Source organism: Centruroides vittatus, unplaced genomic scaffold, assembly GCF_030686945.1.
Source record: "Centruroides vittatus isolate TY-2023 unplaced genomic scaffold, ASM3068694v2 contig_862, whole genome shotgun sequence".
NCBI lineage: Eukaryota > Metazoa > Arthropoda > Arachnida > Scorpiones > Buthidae > Centruroides > Centruroides vittatus.
In genome coordinates this window covers 718,373-742,402 of record NW_027122562.1, presented here as the reverse complement: position 1 = coordinate 742,402, position 24,030 = coordinate 718,373, and the positions used below count along the sequence as shown (strand labels likewise).

Here is a 24,030-nt window from a genome sequence, read left to right as displayed (position 1 = left end):
ATGTTTTTATGATAGTTCTGTATAGTTGACGGGAGTTTAAAAAAATCCATTAAAATATTTGATATATTTATTCCGCTCTCCCATCTTATATTACTTACGGGTTTCAATGTTAAACCGGTGATATTACGATTATAGTATGTCCCATCTGTAAGGGAATGCAGAAAAAACGTGTACAATTCTTGTATAATGTTAAAAAATTAACTGTTACTTTGGCATCATCATTTACAACCAAATTTAATGAATGAGACGTACAATGGTACAAAAAAAGCTCTAGAATTTATTTTCCTTAAATGTACGATCTAAGTATCGGTTGTCATAAAAATTTCTTTCCACTTTTTTCCCAAGACTACAGATATTCGAGTACAAAGTAACTGGTTTCGAGTTATTTCTACTAAGAAGTAGTTAAATAATTAAGAGATTAGGGAATGGTGACATAAGTAAAACCCTGCTGACTTAAACAAAAGCTTAACCGAAGCAATTACTAGCTCAGTACAGTGGGGAACTGATTTCCGTGTACACCTGGTACTAAAACGAATTGCAGTAGTTAGAAAACAAATGACTATTAAGTTTAACATATTTACATCTATGGTGAGAAACGTTTAAAATTTACAACGGCCCTGTCGCGTCCTTTGAGATATACTAGTGATGCGACAAAAGAGGCATTTGACATTGACCGGTATCGGCACCCTCGGGATTTGTCATGCATGCATTCACTGTACACCTACCAAAATCGTCTCTGTTTCCATTCGTGAGCCACTCGCAGGGAGCAATTTTAACTCAGTGGATTGTTTAAATATTTAAAAATAAACAATATTTTATGTTATTTTTATATACGTTTCTTCGCAAAAGTATATTCATACAATTGAATATTTTGTACCAGGTATGTATAATTGTATATCCATCACAAATTTTATTTTACCAAGTAAGTTTTAATAATTTTATTTTTAATTTTAGCCCTTATATCATGGCTAGCGATTTAAACTGTAATTGTGATATTGAAAATTTACTTAAAAAAAGTTTTGGCTCAAGACAATATAATGAAAAAGAAGCCATTATTAAAAGAGAAAGACCAACGCCTAAATTAAATATAAGTACTTCGACAAAAAAATTTGTTCGACATTTTCACGATAAAATTTATCAAGACGTAAAATGGCTTTGTGGATGCATAAAAATGCAAAAATTGTTTTGTTGGCCTTGCCTATTATTTTCAAATGAAATTAGTGTGTGGAATAAGAATGGCTTTGACGATTTAAATAATTTGAGTAAAGCTAGAAAAAGACACGAAAATCGTAAATGTCACATCGATTCTTTCGTAAAATTGAAGCAATTTGGAAATCAAAATAGAATAGAATTTAACATTAGTAAACAATATAAAATTAATATTGAAAATTATAACAAGATAGTTACGGCTAATAGATATATTGTATCTAAATTAATAGATATTACATGCTTTTTAGCAAAGCAAGAATTGGCATTTAGAGGGCATAGGGAATGTATTGAATCTAATAACAGAGGTAATTATATTGAACTCGTTTCTTTATTAAGTACGTCAGATAATCAATTAAAAATGCATTTAGAGAAGTCTACAGTTTTTACTGGCTTATCGAACAAAATTCAAAATGAGCTCGTTAATTCGTTAGGAAACGTTTTATTGCAAGAAATTAAAAAAGAAATTGAAAACGCAAAATTTGTTGCTATAATTGTAGATGAAACAACGGACATTAGCCACAGAGCCCAGATGTCGACTGTATTTCGTTACGTGAAAGAAAACGGTAACGTCGAAGAAAGATTTGTGGGCTTTACTGATGTGAGTGAGAACAGAGACGCAAATTCGTTATTCACTCACATTAAGAGTTACTTAGACGAATTTCAATGCACTAAAAAATTAGTGGCACAAACATACGACGGTGCTGCCGTAATGGCCGGACAACATAATGGTGTCCGAGCTAAAATTAAAGAAATATCCAAACATGCTATTTTCGTACACTGTTATGCTCACAGATTGAACCTAGTTTTCTCTCAATCTGTTGGATATATAAAAGAATGTAAAATATTTTTTCAAACTATGACAGGATTTTCTTCATTTTTTTCTAAATCTTCTAAAAGATCTCACGCCTTAGACCTAGAAGTCAATAAGCGTTTTCCTTCAGCCACACCTATTAGATGGAATTACAATAGCAGGATTGTAAACTGCGTTATGGAGTATAAAGAAGAATTAAAACTTTTGTTGTTGAATATGGTTGAAAGTCCAGAACAATGGGATTCTGATACTACAATTGCCGCAAGAGGATTATACCATTATTTAATAGATTTTGATTTTCACTTTTTATTACTAGTTTTTCATCAAATATTTGCACATTCAGATATCCTTTTTGATATATTACAAAAAAAAATTTTAATATAGCATATTGTATTACTAGAATAAATCACTTTATTGATTTTTTACGACAGAAAAGAAATGATTTTGATTTGATTTGGGACGCTTTGAAAAAAGATGAAACTTTTTTAGAAATTCAACCAAAAAGAGGAATGAGACATACTGATATTGAGTCTAAAAAGGATTTATATAGACGTCTGTTTTATGAAATAATGGATACATTGATACAAAATTGTATTGACAGATTTGCCGACATAAAATCTCTAGAATTTTTATCACTTTTAGATTTTAATAATTTTAAATATTATGAAAAACAATTTCCCGAAGAGAGTTTTAATGCTTTACGTAAATTTTATGGAGAATTTTTTAATTTATGTAAATTACGTAGTGAATTGCAATATTTATATTCGTGTCCGGACTATATTGGCAAGTCACTCTTAGACATAAAAAATATTATAATTAATGATGACCTAAACAAAGACGTACTAATAGAATTATATGGTTTAATATCATTAATTTTTACAATACCATCTACCAGTGCGTCTGTTGAGCGTAGTTTTTCAACAATGAAGCGAATTCATACATTCGCCAGGAACACTCAGTCGGAGGAAAGATTAGTCGTCACTAGCGTTGCTTCCATAACTATTAAAAGTTTTCATAGAAGCTTTCTATAGAAAGACTTTTAAATACGTTGATGGAATCAACGACGAGTGACTTTTATGATAAAGTAATTAACGACTTTGCGGGAAAACATCGCCGAATAGAGTTAATTTATAGAAAATAAAAAAAGAAACAAGTTTTTCTATAATTGTATTATGTATGTATTATTTGTATTTTAGAATTAAAGTACATAAATTGTTTATTTTTGTCATTCGCACGTACGAATGGACCCTAGACCATCACTGACGCGCAATTAACTGATTGCCCCTGAAAGTCGGCTTCTTACAGAAACACAGCTTCCCAATCATCAAATGTCACGGCACGCCACTGCTAATACGAATGTTTTTTGTGTGCCATTAGCTAAATGTGTTAGAATGAAAGTAGGAGAGAAACTGAGAAATCGACGAACGATTACTCGTAAATTAAGTGCAAGCACAAGAAGAAATCGCACGATATGTGAGTCGCGAATAATGGGGTTAGAAACAGGTGGCTCGTTGGTCTAGTGGTATGATTCTCGCTTCGGGTGCGAGAGGTCCTGGGTTCAATTCCCGGACGAGCCCATTGCTTTTTGACGTTTGTAACGCAGAGAATTCTTTGTTTTTTAACTTAGGGATTTTACCTGTTTTCACTACAGTGAAGTGTTATATTGCTGCCAAGTATTCTTTAACTGTGTTTTCAGTTTTACTTTTCCTTTGTCGTATATATTTTTTCCGGTATTTAACACAAAAAAATGAAATATAATTCCTTACACAAATTCTTCTGAAAGTTATCAATGTTTTCCTTACACATATTTTTTTATTTTTATATTTTTATATTTCATATATCGCTGTACTACATTTATCTTTCATTACTTGAACCAACGTAAAATTTAGCACACTTTTGAAATATTGGTACTTCCGGTTAGCGGGACGCCAGTCAACAGATCCACGTTCTAACCTAATCTAACATATTCTAATAAATTACTAAAATTCTTTCTTCATGTAATGAATTTTTTGAGTTATTTTACATCTTTCTTACATCAGTAATTCTGGTAATTTATTAGAATAGGTTAGGTTAGAACGTGCGTCCTGCCGCCATGACGGTGTATGTAGGTAAAGAAACACTCATTGTTTCTGTCGCTACTGGGAAAGAAGTTTTTCCAAATTAAGATTAATAAAACACTACTTAAGAAGTTTAATAAGCCAAACAAAACTTAGAAATTTATCATTAATTTCTATTGAATCTACATTGGCTGTCACTCTAGATCTTACACATCCCTAATATAGGGGAAAAAAGTGAAATCTACTCCGCACGCGGCGCTAGTATCGACGAGGTTGTAAACAGACTAAGCGATACGTTGTCGGTTCTAAAGTACGATTTGTTAATTCTTTAAACGAAAATCCAATAATTATTTTAAGACTGGGTAATGGCTGATAGAGGTTTTAACATTCAGGAATAACTAATTACTAAAGATGTTGTGGTAAATATACCCACTTTTATGAGAGGAAAAGCACAGCTGAGCAGCAGTTTGTCATCTCGAGACAGAAAAATATCTAGTAAAAGAATACATATTGAACGTATTATAGGAATGGCTCGTACTGTACATATAAAATTTTGAGGCAACACATGCATCCGGCAGTAACCAAACTTGGCAGTGAAATTATATTTATATGTTTTATGTTATGCAATTTTAGACCATGCATTGTTGGCAGAGATTCTTAATTTGTTTCACTGTTAGTCTAGCTCTCTATTAATACCGTATATAATTTTTTTTTCCATTCTAGACCCTAGCCTAATTTAAGTTTTCCATCTATAGTATTTTTAAATTTTTGTCTGTTTATAAATTCTAAGATTAAGAATGTATACTATCATACACAGTAAGGTCTTCATTGTGGAACTTCAATTCAAAGTAATATAGTGGTTTTAAAATTTGTACTATAGTTGAATAAATACTTGTAAGCTAATAAAAGAATTTTAATCTTTAAAACAAAATCTCTTTTTATTATTTAAAAAAATTCACACTATACACCATCTAGAAAAATTTTACATAAACTCAAATTGTAAAATAACAATTAGCTCAATTATTTTATAAACTTAATGTTTATAAAACATTTTTTTTAAAAAAAGAACTGGCTTAATATGCTCATGGAAAAACATAATTAGTGTTTCAATCATGTCTGCAATGAATTTATTATCTCTTGGAATGATACAAACTTTGAAGTCACTTTTTGTGTAAATAAACAGATGAGCAACTTGTCTATTTGTCACTGCTAATTGTCCTTGGATTTGATGAAAATAATCATGATTCCGTTTTAAAGTAATTTTGTCATCAGTACATTCCAAATATGGTATCTTTAGCACATTCACAGGAAGTTTAAAACTGGAGTAAGGACATTTAACTTCTAATATTTTATCATCATCCACTAGCCCATCTGGACTTGCAGCTAAGAATGGGTATTTTGAATGAAGAAACATGCCACATTCTTTCACAGGAGTATTTACAAAAGAATATGTTTCAATTGCTTCTTTTTCATACCTTAAGCCGTGAGAAATTGCCTTACTTTTTATTGGCCTACTTGACAGTAATGAGCCACACAATTTTACTCTGTCTGTTGATTTTAATTTACAAACTTTTCCAAAGTTTGAAGATGTCAAATGCAACAAATGTTCCTTCTTCCAAACTGCACTTTTTCATTGTAATCTGGTCTCTTTTTCCAAATGTTTTATGTACTCCCTACTTGCTTCAGTTACATGTAAAGCACTTAAAAAACATTTCAGACATTGTGCTTTTGCAATAATCATGATCTGATTCTAAAGCCCTCATGTTTGCTGGTTGCCTTAATTGCAATATCGGTATTGCACAACCACTTTGCATGTTCATTGCCAAATTAATAACAAAGTTTGTATAATCAGGGATTGTACTGCCAGATGGTCTGGGGTCAAATTTTATGTCTTCCAATAATTTTCTTTTCATTCCTCTCTTCTTAAATAAATGAAATGGAAGCTCACTAGCCTTAACTGGGGAACCTTTATGTTGGCGGGTAGGCTGATGGAATGTTTGCAGAACCTGTGTGCATGTTTTGTGACACTTATATGTGCCTGTTCTTCCATATTCTTCTATTGCCAATAGTGTTACACATACATGTTTGCAATACGCTTTAGGCCCTTTACCTGCTGTACATTCACATATTACATTTTCTATAACCCCATCATCTGTAATTACTAAATCTGTGTAAATCTGTTCCCCTTGATTAATTCAGATTTTACATTACCTTTAAAATATAAAAAAATGTTTCTCTTTTGTTCCTCTTATTATTAATAAGAATTCATTAAAATACATCTGCACAGCAGACAGTGGCATTCTTTGATCTGACATCTCCATGTAGGCATCAATTGTCTCTATAGTCAAAACTGGTATTTGTAAACTTGGAGAGAGATCCTTATATTCAGATGAATCAGGAAGTTTGAGTTCAGGAGAGCTATCACAGGATATAGAAAAATTATGAGTTTCCTGATTCCTCTCATATGCCAGTAACCTGAAAATTATTGTAAACAAGTTTAATAACTAGTTAAGATATGATCACCAATATTTTATTTAGTTTTTTCTGTCTCATTGACAGGAAAGGCAAAAATTATTATTATATATTATATTCTTACCTTAATATATTACATATAATATAAAAATAAACAGTATAAGGTAACTGAACAGTATTGACAAGCACCTAAATATGGCATATATATAGTGTATGCCAGATTTAGTAAAAGAAAATGGGCAAAAATTCACTTGTACAAAAAGTTTATTGGTGAAGAAATTAGTCTTATTGCATTAAATTATTGAAACAAGATGACTTGTGACCAATAAAAAAGACATTTTGATTATATTTATTTTAAATACTCCAAATATTGTTTTCTCTTGGTAAAAGATTAAGATATATATCTCTTATATTGTCTTAGAACTTCATAGAAAGTAGTTTTGTTTGTATTGATTGTTGTTCTAAATTACAGTGATAACCTATTGGTACAGTTAACATTTCAGATACTGATATAAATTGGTTATAATATATCAGGCTCAGTACATGACCATATTCCAAAGGAAAAAAAATTTATTTTAATTAAAGTTTTGACCTTATGTATTGGTTAGACAAATGTGAAAGGAATCAATGAGAACTTTACTGATCTTTAAATGTTTTTATCGACGAAAAATGTGCATTTTGTGAAATCTTATTCTTAAAACTTTCATCTACTGGTAAGTTACCTTATCATGTAATAGTTATAATGACTTGAAATTATAAATGTAATAATTAACGATAAAAATATAGATGTAGATTATTTTAACTTACCTTTCTATTAAATCGGCTTTTCTACCAGCTAACTTGGCATTGTACTTTTTTAATTCTTCCTTTAATTGTACCGTTGTTAACCTTCCTAAAAAATATTTTCGTTCTTCCATTATTATAAAGTAAGCTATCCTTCGAACGGAACAGCTTGTTTACAACCGTATCGATATGCGCGACACCTATGTCACGTGATCACTTTTTTCCCTATTAACGAATTTGCTAAAGTTAAAGTTAGAAGGGTAAAACTGTAGTAGATTGTTGTAGATGATATTTGATATCATTATTTTAAAGTAATTTATATTTTCAAAATAAAAATAGTATTCGAACACAAGTTGTGTTAATAACAATCACTTGGCTTTTCTCACCTTTATTTAGTCAACTAAATAAAGGTGGGAAAAGCCAAGTGATTGTTATTAACACAACACAATCTTGTGTTCAATATTTCTAAGGCAATACAACACGGTTTCACAACAAATCAAATTAAAAATAGTATTCGTACAACTTGTGCAGTTTTCTTAAAATCACAATCGAAGGTTATTTTAAAGAAAAACATTTAAGGGGCGGTATTTCGAAGACTCGCATCACATTGAGAAAATCTACGGCACGGCCCTGGACATTTCGACAGTCTGACGGATATCCACGTTTTGATAAATTCGAAGCTGGTACGTCGTTCGTAAGTATGTCACTAAAGCAAAAGTATTCAAATAGCACGTTAAGGCCGAGAGGTTGAGGTGACAGCCTACCATTCTGGGGACACCAGATCAAATTTGGGTCCTTTTCAATCTCGATTCCTCCGCTCCATATTAACAATACAATGATAATACTAATTATTTCGTCTATATTAGCAATACACCGATGATAATACTAAGACTAAAAACAAAAGCAGTTAAATATACGAGCAAAATGACGTCACGAGCAGTGTTGGCCAATTAGAAACCAGTTTCAGTGTGTTCACTGTAAAGCGCTTCTCGAGCGCTGTATAAAGAAACGCGGCCGATCTAGTGAATTTGCCCCCAAAATTCAGATTTTCGAACGCCATCTCGCGGAATTTTTCGGAAAAGATTTAGCAACCACGTGCCCGATTGAGAGTGCAGAAGCTAAACGTTGAGTAATAATGAGTACAATTCGTTCGGTTAAGGTAAACACATTCTCAAGAAAATAATTCATTTTCGTTATAATTAGTTTAAATATAATACTGATTTAATAGAGAAGTCCTTCTAGTATTGGTAATGCATTATATATAGTTGATTAATCATATTAAAGTAATATTAATTAAATAGTAGTATTTTCATTTAATATTACTAAACGTTTATCGTTAGAATCTTAGTATTTTGTCTCTATTTTCTATATATAAAATCCAGACAAAACATAAATTATTTGAAAGAAATTGATCACGTTTTATCTACAGAACTAAGTTCAATCGATATGAATTTCTCATATATAATGTGGTTTTGATAACCTGAAATTTTGATATATATTTTAATTATAATTTATAATAATATTTATATTGTGAATAATTATATTAATTTTTTATGCTTATGTATTATTATTATATAATATTATAATTGAAATTGAATCTTTATAAAGAAAGTAGGCAACCATGGCTATAATTGTGGTAACTGCTGCTGTTTTTGGTTGCCACTTTTTCCCCTTCCTAGGGTGCATATGCTTTTGGAATCAAACTGATCCAAGATTACTCTGATTGTTCAAATTGTGTTTACAAATGAACCATAGTGATCTGATCAATCTGTATACAAATGCCATCTAGGATCGACTGGATCGTGATCAAACTAATCTGAGTGGAGGGTGGGATTGTTTGGATTGGATAAAAAAGATTAAAGATGGTGACCTCTGTGGTTAAAGTCAAGATTATAGTTGAGAGGAAAAAAAGATGCTTAACTGTCGAAATGAAAAGTATTTAAAACTTATAAATGGTAAGTAAAAACATTGTTATTAAAATATCTGAAAACTGAGATGAAAAAATAAATATTAAGAGACAATTTTGCAAGATTGTATGGCAAAAATGCATGGCATGCACTCTCCCATTTTGCCGTTTTGTGAGCAATTTTGTTTGTAGAATAAATCTAATTCAATCCTACTTGTATACAGTGGAACCTCGCTTAAAGAGCATAATTCATTCCAGAGTCTTGTAATGCAAAACACTCGTTAAGTGAAACAATTTTTCCCATAGAAATTAATGTAAAATACGATAATGCGTTCCACGTCAAAAAAATGCCCAAATGTTTTATGTATAACGTTTATTCAAAAAAAAAAAATTGTACAATATACACTGTTAAGGAGCGTGAATCATCATCATTTTTTTTTCTAGTGCAGAATGAACCATCCTGGAATGAGAATTCGATTTGCAGAAACAAAAATAAAAAAAAATTACAGCTAATATGTTTGATAAACACTCCAAACGATATGCCAAATTCTTGGGTTAGGTAAATGCTATAATTGAATATTAAAATTAATTAATTTGATTAGAGGTAGGCAGTTCTTTTTCCATCTCTTGTTAAATTTAATAATTACAAATAGTTAATTTTTAATTCAGACATTACTAAAATTTAATTTGGAATCGATCATTAACTTTAATGACCTAAGAATTTGGCATATCATTTGGCGTGTTTATTATATAACAGGCTGTAGTTGTTGATGTTTATAAGTAATATGTGTGAACACAAGTTTGGAAAAATATGTGATCACAAGTGACACTAAGATGCTAGCGGAACGAGTGCTAAACACAGACTGATGGAGCATGCTGCATGCGCACAATTTGGGACTCCCCCTCTCCTCATCACTTGTTATGCAAAATATTGCTTGTTAAGCGAGGCAAATTTTTACAATTTGTATTGCTTGTTGTGCGAGGTGCTCGTTAAGTGAGGTTCCACTGTACTTTCTGTCAGCTAAAACATATGACAAAAATGATCTGTATCACGTGACAAAGACTGATCAGATTTTGCAGATCAATCCACCTGAGACAAAAAGTATATGCACCCCTTGTGACTTCTTGTTAATAGCAAAATTGTAAATAAAAAGAGATGAAAAGAGATGTTTATATATATATATATATATATATAGAAGCAATTGATGTAGAATTGCAGAAGAATTCAATGATATGATATGATAATGAAGATCAACTTGAACAACTAGAAGATTCGGGAAGAAAATCCAAAAGTGGAATTTATTGGAAAATGGTTCAGAAATAGATGCACAATAGTAAGCTACAAAGATTTAAAAAAAAAGTCAGTAATCTCGTTAAGCACAATACTTCAAGATGCAATTTTTGAACTGGACAAGAAAAAGAAATCTGAAATTATATTATTTTATAATTAAACCAAAGAACGTGTTAACACTATGGATGAAATGACAAACAGCAAAAACAGTATACATACAAAAGACAAACAAAATGTTGGCCTATGGTTATATTCTACAATATTCTTGGCATTGTGGCCCTCAATGCATATGTATTGTACATATTGGTGAATCAAACAATGCAAACTGATGTGACAAAAGACAGCTGTTCTCAAAAGATTTATGCAAGGAGTTGATACAAATAAATGTGAGAAGAAAATATTCTACAATCAGAAATCTCTGCAAGTCAACAGTAGAAGCAATGATATTGTACTAGATGTCAATTGCAGTGAATAAAAAACTGTAGTAAAAACAAAAAAACTGAAAAGATGGTTCATCTTTCCTTAAAACAAAGATAGGAAAATAGAAAAATTTATAAATAAAATTTATAATAACTACATAAATAAATAAAATTTTGTAACTTAAATGCAAATTAAAAAGTTTGAATATATAATTGAAACCAGTAATGTGTCCAAAATTGTATCCAAAAATCAGTATTCTGTTCATTAAACTGTCTCAAATTGATGATAAAAAAAAATTAAGATAAATTTAATTTTTGGTAAAAAGAGCACAATTAGCATAGAAATTACATTAGGACTAGAAGGCCTAGCTTATGAAAATTTGCAAACTTACATGTGCATGCTAGGGCTAAAAACAATTTATAAAACTTATATTGAAAAAACTGGATGTAAGTACAATGAATAATATCAAAAAACCAGTAATTTAACAAAAAGATAAAAATTTTTTACTGATGTATAAAACTTAAATTTATAACTTAGTTAATTTATAAAATTTAAAAAATACAAAAGGCTAGACTTTCAGATTTTTAGAAATAATTACTTCATTTGATTATAAATTTAACAAATAAAATTTTAAAATAATTCTTAATGACAGTTTTCTCTCGTGTGTATATTTTTTTAAAATTTCATTTATTTCATACATATTTTTTTAATTCTAGAATCTTGTAGTTCTTATTACGGGAGGTGGTTCTGGACTCGGAAAAGCAACTGCTGAGAGATTGGTTAAACAAGGAGCAAAAGTAGTTATTTGTGATTTGCCAACTTCAAAAGGAAATGATGTTGCAAAAGATTTAGGAACAAATTGTGTTTTTGCACCAACAAATGTACTTTTAATTAACAGTTGATGATTAAATTTCACTTATAATTTTTATTGATTATATTAATTTAATTTATTAGGTGACATCAGAAACAGATGTGAAGAATGCCTTGAATACAACAGAAGAAAAATTTGGTAAATTGGATGCTGCTATAAACTGTGCTGGCATTGGAGTGGCTCTTAAAACTTATGATTATAAACGAGACATTCCACACAGTTTAGAAGATTTCTCTAAAGTAATTCAGGTAAAGAAAATATCCAAAGAACAATAATTTGGTAATTGTTAAGTTTATAGTTAAATAATTAAATTTTTTGAATTTGTGAAGTAATGAAAACTTGTACAATAAATATATCTATCTACTGCTTAAAGTTACAATACATGACATTTAAGTAAAATATAGACTATTTATTTTCTATGTAATTATAAACATTACAAAAATCTTTGGCTTATGCAAGATTAATTATGCTGACATACTATTAGTGAAAATGATGTGTACATTACACGTCATTTTCACTAATATTTATCAGCTAGCATTACAACGAGAAGAGTGGTTAAAAGTGCATTTAAAAACAAATGATCTAGAAAATATAGATATAGTTCTTTTTAATGATACTAATAATAAAGAAAAGGGAAAATAAAAGAAACAGTCAAAACTATATACATAACTAAAATCACAATGTTAATTTATTCAAATTATTGTGAGAAATTCCAAATTTTTGTTAGGAAGATTAATTATTAAATACAACAGTTGTTATTAGAATTTGATTTGTATTTTGGAGATATTTCACTGCCAGATATATCAAAGTCAATTTTTCTTGTGTTATAAAATATTAGAGCACAGTCATGACTTTAATATAGGCTTTCTCATTTCCTGGTCTTTTGCTTGTCTCGAGATTTCAGGAAAAAAGTGAACTGTTTCCCGGGATCTCGAGAAATTCTGGGATATAATTACAGTAGAGAGTCGTTTATCTAAACACCGGTTATCAGAATGCTTTCCAGTCGGACTGTGTTGTGCTGAATCAAACTTTTTTGATACTAGATTTACTTTTAAAGTATAATTTTTGTTTTTATATTTTTCAATATATTTATTTTGTTTGTACAAAAATTTCAACATCGGACAGGTTAATATATTTTTTCGTACATAATCGGTTATCTGAACAACCCCAATCCCCAATTGATTCGGTTAAATGACTCTCTACTGTAATTATTTTTAAAATATAAAAAATATCTTGAAATTGAATATATAATTATTTTTCATTTTTAAAAGTAATTTAATACATTCTGCAACCTCCAAAATCAAAATATTAATAATGTTGTGTAAAATATATATTAAAATTACGTTTGAATTACGTAGAAATTTTCACAAATAGAAAACATTTATTAGTTTGTTGAAAACTGCTTACCAAAAAAAAAAAAAATGCCTTTGAATTGAGTTGAAAATTTAAAGAAAAAATGAACTTAGATCAAAGTTCTAACTTAGCAGGTAATTTTTGATTTTTAAATAAAATGTAATACAAAATATTATTGTAAATTTTTATAAGATTTTGAAAACCAAAGATGGTCAATACTTCGATCACTCAATCTGGTTATTATTTTAGTAATGAAAAGTCATGCTATCAAGAATGCCCTTTCCAATTCAATTGATGTGAGTGAGATTGTGTTTAATGCATTTAAGGGAAGGGAGATGTTGCGTTTTTTCACCTGTAGCCTGGAAGATTTCTAGTTCGTTTTTGAGATTGTAGTACTTTTGCTTTCTAGTATTCTTGATTTGTCTTCCTTGGCTGCAACTGCTTTAATAGCGGTATTGGAGCTTATATCCTGATAATTTGGCAATTTGTTTGGCTTTAATAATCAGGTTTATGAAGAAAAACTTCATACCTTCATACTTCGTACTTGTTTGTATCCTTGCCTAATTTGCACAATCTGGCATTATGCAGTTCTTGAAGCTACTGAGCATGGTTAAAAATTAAGACAGCGTAAGCACAATTATTCCATATATTACAGGTTCTGACAAGTAAAGAATTTTCAGAGTCCTGTCACAAATAGGCTACATATTGATTATTGACAATCTGTGACATGCCATAATGAGGAAAAATTAAAAAAACTAATAAGTACGTTTAAAATTAATAAATACAAATGTATTCTGACAGTTTGTGAGTTAATTATACTTTCTATCTGCAAAATTTCTTCAACCTTAACACAAAATAAGAAAAAAATGAATTTTTAAGAAATTTGTGGGATTTCCCAGGTTAAAAATGGGATCCTGGTTGTTTTAACTGGGATCCCATTTGAGAAACCCTACTTTAGTATGAATGAGACTAATTTTAGTTGAACAGCTATCATCCTAAGAGAAACTTTGGAAAAAATACTTACTAGATAGTTTATTTAATGTTTTGTTCCTATACCAAAGTTCTGACAAATCTCCTGTCAATCTCCAATTTGCCTGTCAGAATCACTGCAGACCCCACCAGAGTTTGCTTTGGTTCCTTCTTCAAATACTGAAGTTGAGTTTCCCTCACAGTAATATTAGTGATTCTCAGTCTAAATAAATAAACTGGATAGAAACTTAAAAACCGAAAATTAAAATTAATAGGAATTTCCAAATTATAAGAAACAATTTTTACAAATGAATAGAAAATATACTCCAATGTTAACTCCATTGAATATAATCATAGATATTGATTATTTAAGGCCAACTGATATGCCAGATTATATTGGGAAATAATATGGCTATTATTTAATAATTAAATATTAAGTAATTTTTCTACATAATGGCACATTATAATCCAACAGATTGTTTGGCCTTAATCAAAAATCAGGTTAATGGATGTTTATATTTGTATTGATTAATTATAAGCTTTTGTCATCGTGTCAGAACCAGGATCAGATAACCTCTGGATAGTGTCATTACTGGAGAAATACTACCCATCCAGGAATAATTTTAGGAATCCGAAAGGATGATGATTACTAGGAGTCAGATTTGGATTGAAGCAAGGATATGGGAGTGTCTTCCAATCCAGTTCTTGGATGTTGCAGGTGGTTGAATGGCTCATAAAATACATGTACTATCCTGCAAACACAAGATTCCTGATCAGATTAGATTGTTTTTTTCACAGTGTGTTCAGTTTGTCTTTAGAACCTGATGATGGTAAGCACTAGTCATGTCAAAATGATTGGTAAAGAATTCTGATAAATGGTACAATAGCCATATCCTTGCTTGAAAATGCCACTGACCAGAAGTTTTTGCCAGAGTATGTCCACATGCTTCTATTGTTTGAATGTTTGGTTTGTTTCTGGAATATAGTATGTGTCTAGATTTCATCACAGGTATGATATAGTACAAGAAAGTTATCCCTCAAAATCAAAATGTTCCTTTGGTTCATAGCAAATTCACTTTCTCTTGAAGGTGATTTGCTTTGGTATTCATTGTATGCTAACCATTCAGAACTATAAATGATTATGAATGATGGTGTCAAGAGTTCTCAGACAGATCCATCTCCACTGCAAGTTTGTGGCAGGTTATCTATTGATTATCTAGGATTAGGTGCTCTACATGCCCAATATTTACAAGTATGACTGTAAATGTTGGAGCAGTTTGGTACAGTTTTTGACCAAAATCATCATTCTTGATGTCTGTCTCTCCTTGAAACATTTACACTGTTGTGTTATTGTGGCTGAGTGTCTCTCCACCATATTGGCTTGAAGTCATTAGTGAAGTTTTGCTGATTTAACATTTTCTCTAACAAGAAATTTCATGACAATGGACTATTCCAACTGAGTGCTTACACTCATTCTAGGTATTCTGCTTCCTTGTCATTTGGTAGGTACTGTACATGCACACTCAAAATTTGTGGACAACTGTTATTGCCAGCAGAGATTCAGCAACTACATATTTTCTTTGTCTCTGGATCTAAAAGATTTGGATCAATTTGAATGACCTTTATATATACAGTAAAACCCTGCTTAATGCAGTGGATGCGTTCCTAGACGACAAAGTGCTAAACGAAACAGCATTAAACGAGATTATTTTTATATTAATTTGCATAATAATATATGTTAAATAACACAAAGATCTACACACAGAAATGTAAAGTTTATTTTTTGTGATGAATGTCCTGGCTTTTCTGAAATTCTTATTTTTTGTGATAAAAAGTCATGTTGTTGCAAATGAAACAACATGCAATTGTAGCAGAAGATCTCATCCAAACACCTCATTTTGCTTTTGCACTCTGTTCAAAATCTGGATCATTTGCTCCAGTTTGATCAACAATTTCAGTTATTGTTACCAAACTTTTACTAAGGAGATCTGTAGAAAAATTTTTTGGGTTCTTCATTTTCAGAATCTTTATTTTCTAGTTCTGTCTGAATTCCTTGTTCTGTCAGTTCTTGAAAGTCGTTGTTGGTAAAGCTCTCACCAGAAACCTGCAGTAACTCCTCTGTCTTGCTTGTCTACATCTCCTAGTCTTGCTGTATTGATTAGGTTGACAATTTGGTCAACTTAATGATACAGCGATAGGCTCTTCTTGTTGAGAATTCTTGAGTACCTTTGGCCATAACTTCTTTCACACTTCATTCGTTCACTTATCAGTTAATTCTTGCCAAGCAAAGTCGATATTGCTTATGGCATTCATGATGATATATTTTTTCTAAAATTGCACAAAACAAACATAGATTTAAGGGAAGTACAGCGCTACAACGAATTGACACCTTTTGCTGATAGGTTTGTGTTCATAAATAGTCATATATGAATCAATGAAATGCCGCAATAATTTGAATTTGCTTAAATTTTGAGCTTTTTTTAAGGCTTTGAGCAGACTGCGTTATATCAAATCAGCATTAATCAAGGCAGCATTAAGTGGGGTCTTACTGTATTTCATTAATATTTTGATAGTGTTAATAGTATTTAATCCTTTTAAATCATTTTTATTTCACTGATTTTAGAAATATATTTTTAACTGAATAATTTAAGTTGAACTTTCTTATATTTTATTTAGGTCAATGCTGTTGGTACATTTAATGTTATAAGACTAGCAGTTGGTCTCATAGGAAAAAATACTCCTGATGCTGATGGTCAAAGAGGAGTTATTATAAATACTGCTAGTGTTGCAGCTTTTGAGGGGCAAAAAGGACAAGTGGCATATTCAGCAAGTAAAGGTGCCATTGTTGGAATGACATTACCAATTGCTAGAGACCTTTCTACTCAAGGAATTCGTTGCTGTGCAATTGCACCAGGTAAAAAAAAAAGTTTTTTTATAAATAACAAATCTTTCAATATTTTAAAAAACATACCTTTTTGATTTTTTTTTAAATTTTTGTGAAATTTCCAAATTTTTAGATGATAATATGTGAAATTTCCAAATTTTTAGATGATAATACATTTAACAGTATTTGAACTACAACCTCTGGTGAAAAATACTTAAACATAATGTAAGAAAATAAAATCATTTACTCTGAGCTCATTTTATAAGAAAATAAAAATGTAATGATCAAAACAAAAAACATTTTATTCATTGGGTTATAAATGTTAATCACTTTAATTTCATATGAGTAAACCAAACCATTTTTGCAAAATAAATGTTTAACTGAAGCAATATTGGAAAACAGTTTTTGAACAACAACAATAGTAAAAGGATCACATGAAAAATAATACAACTTAATACAGGAAATCCTCATTAATTTGAATTCAGATAGTTTGAAATCTTGTTAGTTTGTAACTGTGCTATTTGTCTCAACGAGGATGTAGAGATTTACATGTTAAGGAATTTGGTTAGTTTGAAATATGGCTGATTCAAAATTCAAAGTGAAAATTCTGTCTGAACTGTGATGTGTGTATTTTAACTTGCTCATTTAGATCGAAGTGTCTCTATACTGTAAGTTAACAATAGACCAAGAACAACTCTAATATGGTTGTCATTACTTTGCATTTACAACAATGTATTTTCTGGTGTCACCTTGTCCACAGAATACTCTTTTTTCTCTTATCTCATAAAATATGGCTGGGTTTCTGGATTGCAAGTATGGACTACAAGTAGCAGATAAATTTAGAACAGTGTTAAAATAATTTTTTCCAACTTTTTGCTTACTTTTCATACATACATAGAGTTGTTAAAGGAAAAGTGTGGTCATCTATCTAACACCTTTCAGGAGAAGATGTTTCAATTGGAATAAAGTGACTTCCAGTGCAAACCGGAAGTTCATATATAGTTAATTGGGGCTTCCTGCCCCTAAGGTTTCCGTATCTGGTCTCATCTTTCATCTATCTAATTCTATTCTCGAGATTAAGGAAAGACAGACGGATGGACGACAGTGGGAATGTATAGGTCTACAATTTTTTCAAATTGCAGCCCAGCATTGTAATGATGTCACTATAAATAATTGCTCATTTTAGGATACATTGTAAGGTCCAATATAAGATTTCTACTAGACATAGAATTATTAGCATTGAAGAAAAACAGCTGGTTTTTAATTAGAGTTTATTATTTATCATATAAGAAATAGTTATTGTGAATGAAAATTGTTGAATAAAATTCATTTTCTTTCTAAGTAGATAAGTTTACTTTTAAAATTAAATCTTAGTCTATAAAATTAAAAAAAAGTTTTAAAATATTTTCTTTTCACAGTTTTTTGTAGTAATAATAATAATGATGATGATTTTATATATTTTAATTAAAAAAATTGAATATAGAAAGTCTAAATGAATTTTGTATTTTTGTTAGAATTTCTGAATAAATTTCATAATGAAAGTATAATTTCTTTATTATTTATATTATTAATTTTTTTTAATAGGTTTGTTTGATACTCCTTTACTTCGTGGTCTTCCTGATAAAGTAAGAACATATTTAGCAGAAACTATACCATTTCCTCGTCGTCTTGGAAATCCTGAAGAATATGCACATCTTGCACAATTTATTATTGAAAATCCAGTTATTAATGGAGAAGTTATAAGATTAGATGGGGCACTTCGAATGAATTAAAATCTTCATTTAGTTCACACAAATTTGATTTTGTATTGAGAAGACCTGATGATAGCTTGAATATGATAGCTTGGAGAAAACTTTTAGTTAGAATATTAAAATTTTAAAATGTGTGAAGTAAATGTAAAATTTATATAGAAAATCATTTTCTCAAAATAAATATTTTTGTTAAATAATATGAGTATTATTGAAAATATAATTACTGTTCAATTTATATAGTATGGCAGAGTCTCATACAATGCAAGCGATATGTTTCTAGTTATAGGAAATCACTTTATCGAGACATTCATTATTTGAAAATTTTATGCAAGTTTAAACCTAGGCTAGAAGTTGAAGAAGAAAACTTATATTTATGGAAGACAAAATTAGAATTTTGTATGAGTATTAGTTGCAGTTTTTTCATTGTGTTATACAAATTCATGTTGCAGTAGTTCCCTGTATTTGATTTACATATTAAGGTTTAACAGACTAAAATGTTAGTTTTTAAATGTTGATATTATACAGAATTTTTAAAATAAGTTTATATAATTTATCATTTTAAATTAAAAATTTACAACAAACATGCTATAGAAACAAAAATTGTACTATTTACTTATTTTCCTGATGCATTACATTACTAATATATTATAAATGACAGTTATCATTAAACAATGCAAGTTTTAATACAGAATGTGAAAAATTGCCATTGCCAGTTCCAGTTTTTGCTAATTATTTTGCAATGACTGAATATAAAATTAGATGCCACTAAAAACTTAATTATAAAAATTCATGAATGGAATAATGCTCTTAATATAAAGAACGTTTAGGCTAATTTAATTATTTATTGAGATATTGTATACAATATTTTTGGCCTAATTGCTTATTAAGCAATACTAAATAAAATATTTTCAAGTATGCTATTCCTCTTTGCAGTAGTTATTTCTCTCCTTTTTCCTTCTGCATCCATATATACAATACTCTAGGATGTAATGTATGAAAACGCAAAATAAGTTGAATTTAATGTGTTGGAATTTGTTAAATTATTAACTAGTGCACCCGAGTTTCCTAATACATTTATACAGTATATGTATTCTTATATTGGATAATCAACCGCATCGGGAGAAAGGGGTTTGTCACGTGACCAATATACAACGACCATATTGTCTAATCTGTGACCACGGCTATACGTTCACATGATCACGTAATGCGAGTTATGGTTACGTGACCAAATAGTTCAGGTTTACGGAGGTTCAGTAGCGGTTATCCTAAATTTAACTCTAATTTAACCAGACTTTATTCTACACTAAAAAGTAAATTAGTTTATTTTTTACTTCTAAATGATTCGATTATTTAAAGATAAAACTTTTTAATACTTTTTATACAATACAATATTTCATACAATACTTTTCTAAACTTATAAAAAAAACCCCAACTTTTGGGATACTCAGTCTTTGGATTCGTTTTCCTACGTGTGCGAATTGATAGTCCATCAGTGATTGTAAGTGACTGGCTAAGAATGTTACAATAAATTAAAAAAAAAACAGTATAAGTAGGTTAAGGCTACAAATAAATATCAAAACTTGAAATAATTACAGCTTTAATCATTGAGATACTATGTGGTAGGTTGGCCGAGCGGTCTAAGGCGCTGGTTTAAGGCACCAGTCTCTTCGGAGGCGTGGGTTCGAATCCCACATCTGCCAGTGTTTTTTACTTTATTTGTCCGTTCGCAATTTTTTGTTATTGAATTACTCTATTTACATACAAAAATTTTACATTATTATTCTACATACCAATATTAAGAAATAAGTTTGTTTTTCCTATCGAATTACGCTAAACCGAACTCTATCATTTATTATTATATTAGTAATAATTAATTATGAAAAAGTACTGAATTTATAGAAATAATATATAAAAATATTACTATACTAGATTGTAATATGTAGACAATCTAACAACGCAAAATAACATGCAACATAAAAAAAATCTGTCTTTGTAATAAAAAGTTCTCAAATTGACGAATGAAAGTAAAATGCAATGGCAGGGGTGGGATTCGAACCCACGCCTCCGAAGAGACTGGTGCCTTAAACCAGCGCCTTAGACCGCTCGGCCACCCTACCATATAATATTAAGTTTAATAAAGTTGTAATTATTTCAACTTTTTATATTTGTTGCTCTGACCTACTTACACTATGGTTTTTTTTTTTGTTTGTTTTTTAATTGACTGTGACATTTTTAACAGCATAATTATGATATACTACTTATAATTTTGATGATTTAAATTTAACCAAACATTGCAAGGATTTTAGTGAAAAATTCATTTATATACAGGTTTCTTCTGAAACATCTCCCCAGGCAAAAGATGTCTTTTTAGCATTGCACAAGTGTATTCATGTGGTGCATTTTGTTCCAGTGCTAAAACGATCGATACTTAAATATCCAAGGACAATATTAATTCATTTAAAAATACTACGATTACAACAAATTAGTACATTAAATTAATAGCAGAATTAATACCATTAGAACAATTAATAGCAAAATAAATCATTCAACAAAAGGAATGTGACAATCGCAGTATCTAAGTTTTCAAACATCAGATAAAGGTCCATTTACACACAACAGTGATCGTTTGGTGACAGTGACATCGAGCACGGCACAGCGATGAGTACTGTATTTACACACGATAGTGACGTGACCGTGCTGTCGGTGAGGGGTCATGGACTTTTCTGAAGAATGAATTGGCTATAATATCTATATCTTTGGATGAAGAAGAAAAAGAAATGCAATCAAAAAAGCGTACATCAAGCATGGGCAAAAAATATCAACAGAATGGGAATTTCATACTCTTTATAAAAAATTGAGATGACGAATCTATATTCTATATTTTTTTGAATATTTTCGAACGTCCCAATACTCATTTCATATTTTATTAAACAAAACAGAGAAATATTGATTTTGTACCCAACGTCTACGTACTTCGAATGAGATAAATCTAATAAAACAGGGTGTTGATGCACGATTTCATTTAAATGCTCATCATCCATTTGAAAACAAAATTTACCATCAATGAAAATATCGTTTCCGTCAAATGTACTTTCACGGTACAGTCACGCCACTGCCACTGCACAGCACTGTGACGGACGAGTCTGGACAGGGTGGTTTAAAACTAGGTCGACGATTTCCCACAGGCAAATATTCACTGCACTGTGCCGGCACGTTACTGTTGCGTGTAAATGGACCTTAAAGATTTAAAATCACGAAAGTGATCTTGATAAATCATATTGTTATACACGATTCAAATGTCTCTTTAAGGACCAACTTGATGCAGTTTGTTAGTGATAGAGTACAGTGGCAATCCCTTATACTCACGAATAATATTGTGTAATGGTTATTTCATACAGGGAAACGAGACGAAACACATGAGAAACATTTCACGAGATTTTTTAGCTGCATCAAGACTAACACATAAGATGATTCTCAATGCTATTCGCCAGATGAAGTAGACCGATAGCGCAGTTAATTGTCGCAGACCATCTGGTCTTGCTTGTGGATCTGCACTTAATAACGTGAACATGGCCTACTTCCATGCATATCAGCATTCAAGAATTCGTGAAGCAACTGGTCTATGTGGACTGAAGCAGACACAAATACACTGGATATTACATTGCCCTGACGTGTTCTCTTTCTGATGTTATCTTCAATCAGCTTAATATGAAGAGGATGCCATATAGTAATCTGAGTGGTTCAGCATGATATTAAATGGTGATCCCGTATTCATTAACGACACTGTGAACAGTAAGTAATCAATATCTGAATATTTTAAATACGACAAAGGACGAATGGCTTGATGACTTGGCATTGGAGCAACTTCATCAGGTTTGGTACCAGATGGTATGCCACTTTATTTCCGAACATACGTGCGTCAGTAGCTCGCAGGGAGGTTTGTTAATCGTTGTATAGAACTACATGGGCCTATTTCATGGTCACCACATTCCTCAGAGTTGACTCCTTTGGATTTTTTGTGTGGAATCATCTAAAAGCATCGGCATACGGGTCACCTAAACGCATGAAAATTAGTAAATCGTTTCGGACTCGAACTCGGACTTCCACAACCGATATACTTTTACCATTTTGAATACTTCAACCATCCTTCCATTATCCGATAATAGCTAGGAAGTTTATTTTGTACGAATATAAATTTAGAAACGATGAATTTAGCGATTAAAAATATAGTTATCTCTTTCTTCAATATGTTAGAACTTCCGAAAACAATCCACTCCCTTCCGGGATATGATCCGTAAATTAAATAAGACTGCGATGAAAATAATAGCTTGTGCGAAGTGTTGTGAAACATAACGTCAATTTATCAAGAGTTGGTTTCAAAAATTACAACGTAGTTCAAAATTTATTCAGAACTCAATGTCTTTTAGCAGTTTATATTGGGATGAAAAAAAATTAATGATTTAATTCTTTTCTACGGATCATAGTAAAATATTTTCTTAAAGTAATTGATGGAATTCAGCTGAACAAAATTGTATTCGGTAAGTATTGGAAAATGGTTTTTATGGTTTTTATTTTTCATCTCTGGTAAATTGAAGTGTAATCTTTATAAACAGACACAAAAATTTAGCAACTGTTTTGAAAATGTTTACTAAGTTTTCGCGTATAATAAATTTCGAATTTTGAAGATGGAAAAACACAAAATGAAATTTAAAAAGTTCATAATTATAGTAAAAAGGAATTTAATCCTTAAATATTCAGTTAAGTGAAATTCTAGGCGGAAAAGACGACAATCTGCTGTTCTGAGAAATCCAGGGTGAGGTATTCACATCGGATCTTTAGAACTTTCTGGGATATTGGATTTCATTTGTACTGTATGTCATGTATGACTCTCATCACCTGCCCATCTCATTATAAGCCTGGTCTAATTCAGAATGGGTATGAAAACGGCTTTCTTATTGTTACCAAGGAGAGTTCGGAAATACTTTTTTTTTAAAAATACTTTTAACTCTTTTTACCCTGTCAGAACTAAGAGAGTTTTTAAACAAGCTCATCATGGACTCGGACATTCCAACAATTGGACTACCTGTTGGTGAAAGATAAGGCTCGACATATCCGGTACGGACTACTCCCTGAAAACTTCTTGGAATTTTCTGACCAGTCCGAATTCATTTAAAAAGCTTTCCAGAGTGGAAGGGTAACACTTTAACTGCTTTAATGATCAGGCTACTTCTCAGAAAAACACCCCCAAAAATT

At 30.6% G+C, this 24,030-nt stretch overlaps 3 protein-coding genes and 3 non-coding genes across 7 annotated transcripts in view; 5 read left to right on the top strand and 1 right to left on the bottom strand.

Moving 5' to 3' along the window:
* Window positions 1-1,567: 1,567 nt before the first annotated feature.
* LOC136982705 (zinc finger MYM-type protein 1-like) lies at window positions 1,568-8,243 on the top strand. Its single transcript, XM_067279278.1, has 2 exons — window positions 1,568-2,281; window positions 8,199-8,243. Exons 1-2 carry the CDS (start codon window positions 1,568-1,570, stop codon window positions 8,241-8,243), a joined length of 759 nt encoding a protein of 252 aa, XP_067135379.1.
* On the top strand, window positions 3,526-3,597 carry TRNAP-CGG (transfer RNA proline (anticodon CGG)). Its single transcript has one exon. It is a non-coding gene; the product is annotated as a tRNA-Pro (tRNA).
* Window positions 8,244-8,417: 174 nt separating the features above from the next.
* Window positions 8,418-18,974, top strand: scu (scully). 2 transcript variants are annotated; one of them, XM_067279233.1, is made up of 5 exons: window positions 8,418-8,491; window positions 11,666-11,830; window positions 11,904-12,068; window positions 16,819-17,056; window positions 18,611-18,974. In XM_067279233.1, exons 1-5 carry the CDS (start codon window positions 8,468-8,470, stop codon window positions 18,796-18,798), a joined length of 780 nt encoding a protein of 259 aa, XP_067135334.1. In that variant the 5' UTR covers window positions 8,418-8,467; the 3' UTR covers window positions 18,799-18,974. The 2 variants fall into 2 exon arrangements, with proteins under 2 accessions (XP_067135334.1, XP_067135335.1); XM_067279234.1 differs by lacking the exon at window positions 8,418-8,491 and adding an exon at window positions 9,262-9,287.
* Window positions 18,975-20,395: 1,421 nt separating this feature from the next.
* On the top strand, window positions 20,396-20,477 carry TRNAL-AAG (transfer RNA leucine (anticodon AAG)). Its single transcript has one exon. It is a non-coding gene; the product is annotated as a tRNA-Leu (tRNA).
* Window positions 20,478-20,812: 335 nt separating this feature from the next.
* TRNAL-AAG (transfer RNA leucine (anticodon AAG)) lies at window positions 20,813-20,894 on the bottom strand. Its single transcript has one exon. It is a non-coding gene; the product is annotated as a tRNA-Leu (tRNA).
* Window positions 20,895-23,296: 2,402 nt separating this feature from the next.
* The window catches only part of LOC136982672 (transcription factor BTF3 homolog 4-like), a 29,898-nt gene continuing 29,164 nt past the window's right edge, over window positions 23,297-24,030 (top strand). Inside the window, exon 1 of the mRNA XM_067279239.1 lies at window positions 23,297-23,315. The gene's annotated coding sequence lies outside the window, so the exon portion shown is untranslated. The remainder of the gene's footprint in view (window positions 23,316-24,030) is intronic.